The sequence below is a fragment of the Brachyhypopomus gauderio genome, chromosome 5 (assembly GCF_052324685.1).
Source record: "Brachyhypopomus gauderio isolate BG-103 chromosome 5, BGAUD_0.2, whole genome shotgun sequence".
Lineage (NCBI taxonomy): Eukaryota > Metazoa > Chordata > Actinopteri > Gymnotiformes > Hypopomidae > Brachyhypopomus > Brachyhypopomus gauderio.
This window is the reverse complement of record NC_135215.1, coordinates 30,356,240-30,364,439: the sequence shown is the minus strand read 5'-3', so window position 1 is coordinate 30,364,439 and position 8,200 is coordinate 30,356,240. Positions and strand designations below refer to the sequence as shown.

Genomic DNA, 8,200 nt, shown 5'->3' with positions numbered 1-8,200 from the left:
TGTTTTGAACACTCTGGCCTTTTAAGGCAAAGTTCCTTTCCCCTCTTCTCACTCATAGCCTTCTCTAGTTGTTACACATAAAGCCTACAGCAGCTTATGGCAGCTTATCCCTCAGTTAGTGTTAGTGAAGTGATTGTCACCCACCATTTTGCTCTGTCTCACACAGCTGGAGTACAGTTTGAGTATTTTAAAAGTAAACAAATTTTACAGATGATTGAAATTTTTTTAAAACTCACTCATTATTTAATGGGAGAATATTTCATTTCACCACCACACATCACTGCAATGTTTCCATTTCCAGATTCACCATGCACAGAGAATTACACACGTTCTGTGACCTACACATATTCCTGCAGCACACGCATACATGTTAACACACACACGTCTCAAAATAATCATAATGAAAAAGCTACAGTTTTCACCCATTTAAGCTGTGCGGATTTAAGTCTTCACAAATTTTCCAAAAAATAATAAACTGTGCTACACCTGTCAGCGAGAGACCTGTATCCCATTTGTTGAGGAAGTGACATTACGTCATCAAATTCACAGCAACCTTGTTACAGCAAACGTGACCAATTCCAAAGGATTTTTTTTCCTCAAATAATCCCTTTCCCTTCATTTTACTCTAACTGCATAGTTGCAGACTAAGCATCAGTTGAATAAAGGAACAGACCCAGGTTCCTTCTCCTTTCCCTGCACCCGTATGCTGCTAGTTCGTCAGTTCTCTCATACTCTAACTGCTGAGATAAGCTTTGTCTGTTCATTATCCATTTCATAGCCATCAACTGATGTGCCATTTCCTGCCAGACCACAGTCCAGGCTTTTTTGATAAGCTATTTTAAGATCCTTAAACAGTTCCTTCCTGGCTGCTTTAGCTGCCTTTCTGGCATCCTCCTCTGCTGCCTTAAGTTCTTCCTCCACTGCCTCCTTCTTCTTTGCCCTGTCCTCCAGAAGTTCCATTGCTCCTTCTCCGACCACCATCACTTCTTCTCCTACTGGAGGAGGCCCCGTCACTGGGTTGTGGTCGTAGGAAAGGAGGTGCAGGGAGGTCATGTGCACCAAGCTGGGGAAGTAGCTGATGTTGTTGCTGTCTAAATCCAGGACGTCCAGTTCCATCTTCATCACCACATTTGGAAACTCGTTTAAGCGGTTGTTGTACAGCCAAAGTCGCCTCAGCGACACCATGCGGTACAGGTCACCTGGCAGCTTGCGGAGCCGGTTTTCCCCAAACTGCAGCGAGCGCAGGAGGGGCAGCTGATAGAGCTCCCTGGGGAAGATCTGGAAGTAGTTGGAGTCCAACCAGAGGCTGCGGAGGTTCTTTAGGTTGACAAATTCCTCCGGTAGGAGCATCAACCGGTTGTTGCTGAGGTACAGGTGTTGGAGATTGGCCAGTTCGCACACGGCCGGTGGGATGTCGTCCAGTTTGTTCATGCTGAGTGAGAGGGTAGTTAGGCCCTGCAACTTCATGATGCCATCAGGAAGCCACGTGAAGCGGTTGCCACACAGATAGAGTTTCTCCAGGTGCACTAGGGACACAACCTGCCTGGGGAGATATCGCATGTTGTAGTTGCTCAGGTACAGTACTGGCTCTCCGCTCGCGAGAAGGTCATCTACCCCCAGAGGCAGTGCTACGTTCCGAGGCTCCTCACCTCGCTTTCGTGATCCGACGACAGAAGGTTTCTTTTCCGCTGCTTCTGTCTCCGTCCCCTCTTGTTGATTATTGTTGGCCATGTCCCGCCTCACGTATCACGGTGTAGGTGGATATGTGTGTATGTACCTGTGTTGGGATTTAGGTTAAGGTAAGTGTGCAAAGGCACGTTTGCCTCCTCTGGGTAAGCAGGTTTGCCCCAACAGAGAGATAAGCAGCTGTAAACATCCAGGCTGTCCTTTTGGGGGCTACATCAGCTTAGTGTAATGCCAGCAAACACAGTCTATTGTAAAGTAAACATTGATGTGAAATAAGGCCACTTCCGGTATTACTTAATATACGGAAAAAAACAGTTGTAGAATAAACGCCAATGATCGCAGTAATAGTAATTACAGGTACACTAACAACCGCAAAAATATTGGCTGTAATAATAATAGTAGCTACTGAAACCGTTGACATAAATGCTGAGCGCGTAATTAAAGTCCTCAGTTATTCGGCAACTACAAACGACGACTGAACTCAGTTATCCAGACGCGTGTGTAGTTGTCAAAACTCGTTGTGACATTTACCAGAGAAATCCTGCTCTGTTGGCGCAGCGTTTGTCCATGATCTCGGCGCAAATGCTTCACTGTTCACACCAAAGCTACACACATTCGTTCAGTACTTTTTTGATTTCCAGCACTTCTGTCGACAAATTCTCTTCACAAACTTCACAAACGCGCGCCTTAGAAGAGCGTCCCGGAAAACTGTCCAAATGGCAGAAACGACACGGCTGTCCTGACGGTGCTGTGCCGCTGTGCGGGCTCGGACAGCCTCCCTCCCGACTGGGTCTCCTGTGGAACTGGGCTACTACACAGCAGTGTACCAGTGACCCAGCCGGCAGCACTTTACCCGGCGGAGGTGAGTCACGCCTACAGCCGAGGGATGAACGTTGGTGTGCCGGTGCCCTTCTCTCCAACGCCGACTACTGTATCGTGTTTCTCCGCGGTGCAGTTTCGTTAAAACCTTTTATAAAAATACTAGGGGGGTCCAGACGATTTGGAAGACCGCGAGTGTGAAATATGGTTCGTTCACAGATTCTTAAAAATAATTATGAATCATTTACTACGAGACAGAATGATTTAGGGGGCATTTTTGGAATTTACATACAGTTTTTTGGAATTTGACAGACATACTGTATTTAAAGACTTTAAGGGGGCTATTTTAAAACTTCACTAAATCACATTTTACCCGTAATAGTCTCCCGCTTTATATTAGGGCAAATGCTGTATATTTAACTAGACCTTTTCATGTAAATTATTTGTGCTGTTTTTTTTAAATTCCAATGACACTCATTTGTTCCCTCACTCCTACGCAAGCTTATTAATATTAAATAGGACACTATGCTATCACGAGTCCGCGGGCCAGAAGGTTAAACAACTAAACTGAGGGATGGCTAGTAACTTTAGATGGTTGCATTCAATCGTTTGAAAAAGGGATTGATGCTCTACATCCACTTTAAGAAACACCTTCATCGACCGTTCAGCATCGATGCACGCAATGTGCTTTGTGAGTATGCGCCATCTACCATCCACAATGGAGTTCATTCTGTAACTTGTGGAAGAAACCAACACCTTAGGGAGAGGGTGCAGAAAGTTTCGAGGCATGATCTATGACACGATTCAAAGAACACGTTTCATTTATAACAAAATGACATGAACTACATAAAAATATCAAAAGGTAGATTGAACGGGAATCTTGACTCGTTTGTGTGTATGTGTGTGCGGACGCACGGAGACATTGTTAATTATTTGTCAATTTATTACTTGGAGATGAGATCTGCACAGTAACCTAAAGGTTACATTAATATTAAATAATATCAATTAATATTGATCTTATTAACAAAGTCAATGATGTAACTTACATTAGGTGTATTTAGTTAAGTGGTGTGATCCTTATTATGTAACAGGGACAAAACATTTTCATAAATTACATGTCTCATTATACCCACAAAAGTCTTCATAATTATCATTATTGTCTCAGAATGGTGAAATGTTCATGTAATTATGACACATGATAATGGGAAGCTTTGTGAAATGTATGAGTTATGGAGGAATCTCCCAAAGAGAATTTGGTTACCATACAGAAGTTTTACAAGCACGCAGAACTAAAAGTGGGATTTAAAGATTGTATCTCGCTAATGGGTATACAATAAGTCAGAATAATAATCCCCAAGTGGATGATCAGATAACTTCAATTTTAGAACAAAGAGCATAGCTGAAATGGACGAGGTTCTTTAGTAACAGCTGCAAAGGTTTTGTCAGGCACCGGTTTAGCAGGATTTTTCAATATTTTGCGAGTAGTTCATCCATTTGGAAAAAGTAAAAAACATTTGTGCTTTTATAATTAAAGCATTCAAATGAACTCGTTAAAACATCCAGGGGTGCTGGACTTGCGTCCGTTGAACTCACCACTCTGCAGAGGTTAGTGTAATCAATAATGGTCAGATTTATTATTTAATTTAGTTCATTTAGTTAAATCAGTAGTTTCACTTTGGTTTTTATGTTGATATTTTTCTCCGTGAGCAGTGGTAGTAATCCATGTTTGTCTTGTTGCGTTATGCTGATCCATCAGGTGGGTGTGGCCCATTAGGGAGTTCCCCATCTGAGGGTCATTTGTCTGTCTATATACACTCACTGGCCATTTTATTAGGTACACCTGTCCAACTCAATATTGCAAATGTCAAATCAGGAACACAAATAACCAGTCGTTACAACAGAAGGATGCAAAAGATCATCTGGGAACGCACAACACTTGGACCTTGAGGCGGATGGGCTACAGCAGCAGAAGAACCAGGTGCCACTCCTGTAAACTAAGAACAGGAAAATGAGGCTACACTTCGCACAGGCTCACCAAAATTAGACAATAGAAGATTGGAAAAACATTGCCTGGTCTGATGAGTCTCGATTTCTGCTGCGCAATTTTGATGGTAGGGTCAGAATTTGGCATCAACAACATGTAAGCATGGAACCATCCTGCCTTGTATCAACGGTTCACGCTGGTGGTGGTGGTGCAATGGTGTGGGAGATATTTTCCTGGCACACTTTGGGCCCATTTGTATCAATTGAGCATCCTGTCAACGCCACAGCCTACCTGAGTGTTGTTGCTGACCATGTCCATCCCTTTGTAACCACAGTGTAGCAATCTTCTGATGGCTACTTCTAGCAGGATAACGCACCATGTCATAAAGCGCGAATCATCTCAGACTTGTTTCTTGAACACGACAATGAGTTCACTGTACTCAAATGTCCTCCACAGTCAACAGATCTCAATCCAATCAATAGAGCACCTTTGGGATGTGGTAGAACGGAAGATTCGCATCATGGATGTAGAGCTGACAAATCTGCAGCAACTGCATGATGCTATCATGTCAATATGGACCAGACTCTCTGAGGAATGATTCCAGTACCTTGTTGAATCTATGTCACAAAGAATTAAGGCGGGTCTGAAGGCAAAAGGGGGTACAACCCGGTACTAGCAAGGTGTACCTACTAAAGTGGTGAGTGTATGTGTTGTCTATGTTATTGTTTCCTTAATTTGGATTAAGGCACGGGTTATGAGTTGGTTCATTTTATTCCAATAAATCTCCTTTATTCCTGAAACTGGCGTGAACGCTTCCTTATTTTTACACTTACCTCACCCAACACATTTGCTTAAAATTATTGTAACCTGGCTTTGACTTAACCCCTTTTCTCACTCTCTGATTTTTGCTTGATTGAAGAAAAAATTCTTTAATTATGACTATTTTAGAAACTTAATGTATTGTTAAAGCTTGATAGGTTATATTACTACCAACAACAATCTATGGTTGTGCATAGAGTCTGGTTTAGTTCAGGGTCTTATGGAATTGGCTATTTTGAAAGGAAAAAAACATGATGTATGCCTTTAGGCTAGTTAGATGTCTAAGTACCAGTTACTCTGCGGTCAGTTGAGGGGGTGATCATTGTTTTATGATTATATAGTCTAGGTTTTTGTTAAGGTTAAATACATGAAAAATCAATATGCCTATTGGCTTGCAGCTCCTGAGCAGGGAAAATCTTTTTTTCATACTGCGCAAATCAGAACATGATAGATTACTGACAGTACTCCTTATCACCAATAACATTGTCACAAACGTCACAATCATCCCACATTGCACACTAACAAGTTATCCTCCAACACAGCCAGATCGGCTAATAATAGTAAAAAAGAATCATTCTTGGATGTAATCCACCATTGTAATTATGTTCCTGATTACCTTAACTGAGAGACCAATGTTGTTACCAGCTTAGTTACAGGCAACTGTTGTCCATCTCCAGATCTTGAAGGGGTGACCATAGGTATAATTCTCCCCCTATTTAATTAGAGAAATACACTAGGAATAGTAGAGAATAGCTTTCTCAAGCACTTTTTATCTCCAGGTGTGTTTGCATCTAATCTCTTCAAGTAAATATCGATTTAAAATGTATTCATGTGGAATATCATATGGTGATTTTGCCAAATTGTATATAATGTATTGTAAAGTAATACTAATATGCATAGGACAAACCAACCGTAAGCTAACAATCCTCCGCTAAGAACCCTCCGACTGTCAACTATCTAAGCAGACACTGCTCTCCCCGAGATGACCTCATACAACACTAATGTCTTGGGTGAGGGCAATCCAATCCTTCCCCAAAGCTGAACATTGAATTACATACCTCACCATGGCATAGAGATGAAAGGTTTTATTTTTATGGACACAGTGCAAGTTGAAAAATAAGGCTTAGCACAGGTGTGGGCATGGCAGACATGCTGCTAGCTGTTTCCATCACTGGCAGCAGAGGCCCTAATCTGACGCAGAGTGGTGCAATTAAAAAAAGAGGTTGGGTTAGATAAAGCACATGATCTGCAGGGGTGGTTTATTTATTTGACCTTTATTTATACAGGTTGTCCCATTGAGACTTGGCGTCTCATTTACAAGAGAGAATAACAATTAAATGATATACATGTTCTTTATAAAACTTATCATAAACATAACATACAAGCTATAACATTAAGTTTAAGACAATAAAGTTAACTAATATTCACAAACATAGCACATTTGTACAAGTTAATAATTACATGTGCAGGTATCTATAAATCTATTCTCTAAAACTTTCAGCAGAGCTTTAAAATCCCTAAGCGTGACCAGACTGGACAGCTTCAATTCCTATTGAAGCATGTTCCAGCTGGAGGGACCTGAAAAATAAAACGCCCTTTTACCAAGCTAAGTCCACAATGAAGGAACACTAAAAGAAACCAAGTTGCAGCTTGAGCTTTTTGAGAAGACATTCAATGTGGGGGATAAAAGTCAAATTCTCATTAATAGTGATGCAGAGGTATGTATATGACATTAAAAAATCGATTTGCAGTCCTTGTGCAGTAGTAATAATAATGGGTAAGGGAGGTACTTTTTTCAGTTTGAAAATAACATACTCTTCGTTTTTTTTAGCATTTATAACCAGGCAGAGTTGTAATAACTGTGACTGAATGGTGTTAAAAGCGGACTGAAGGTACTTTAAAACAAGAGAAACTGATTTTGCATGACAGTAAATTACAATGTCATCTGCATAGAAGTGCACAGATGCATTTACAAGATCATCGGCAAGATTATTAATATAAGTAATTAAAAGAGTTGGGCCTAAAATTGAACCTTGAGGGACCCCCCTGGAGATATCTAAAAGACTGGAAGTCCGACCCCCATATTGTACACAGTGCTTTTGAACAGTTAAGTAGTTCATGAACCAGTCCATAACCTGCTCAGTAAACCCAATATCTAAAAGCCTTTGGCATAAAATTCCATGATCAATTGTGTCAAAAGCCTTAGATAAATCAACAAAAAGGGCAGCACAATAATCCTTTGTGCCTAGAGCTTCAATTACATCGTTTAAAACTTTTAAAGAGGCAGTCACTGTACCATGTTGCTTTCTAAACCCAGATTGATGAGATTATAAAATGCTTCTTGAGTCCAAATGGGCCTGTAGATATTTAAAGCCGTGGGATCCCCACCTTTCAGTAAAGGTAGAACAAAAGCCGATTTCCAGATGTTAGGAATTATGTTTTCTTGCACAGAAAGACTTAAAATATATGCCACTGGCTCAGCTATGATGTCAGCAGGTAAGCATAACAAATAAGGCGGGAGGTTGTCTGGGCCAGCAGATTTTTTTATATCTAGCCTTTTAAGCTCCTTATGGACCTTACTGACAGGAATATTAGAAAAAACAAAAGTATTACTAGCGGTTTATTGACTGGAGGTATAGTTGACAGACACAGACTTTCTGGCAGTATCATCAGACAGAGTTCAAGGTAACAAAGTGTTTGTTAAAACAATTGAGCATTTCCTTTTTGTCTGAGACAGATTTAGAATCAACCACTAGCTCAGTGGGGATGTTTCCCGAGTAAGTACTACCAGAAATTGACTTTATTGTTTACCAAAACTTACGAGGATTATTTAAATTATCTGTAGTTTCAGTTAGGTAATATGCACTCTTAGCTTTTTTACATAAGGCAGTG

General features: G+C 40.8%; 1 protein-coding gene across 2 annotated transcripts; it reads right to left on the bottom strand.

Moving 5' to 3' along the window:
- lrrc10b (leucine rich repeat containing 10B) lies at positions 1-2,887 on the bottom strand. 2 transcript variants are annotated; one of them, XM_077007017.1, is made up of 2 exons: positions 1,650-2,887; positions 1-1,543 (listed from the first exon to the last, which is right to left on the bottom strand). In XM_077007017.1, exon 2 carries the CDS (start codon positions 1,465-1,467, stop codon positions 727-729), a length of 741 nt encoding a protein of 246 aa, XP_076863132.1. In that variant the 5' UTR covers positions 1,468-1,543; positions 1,650-2,887; the 3' UTR covers positions 1-726. The 2 variants fall into 2 exon arrangements, with proteins under 2 accessions (XP_076863132.1, XP_076863131.1); XM_077007016.1 differs by having other exon boundaries at positions 2-1,777; positions 2,218-2,887.
- Positions 2,888-8,200: the final 5,313 nt, after the last annotated feature.

Excerpts from the sequence above, each read along its gene's own strand:
- lrrc10b (XM_077007016.1), bottom strand. The coding sequence starts at position 1,731 with ATGGCCAACAATAATCAACAAGAGGGGACGGAGACAGAAGCAGCGGAA.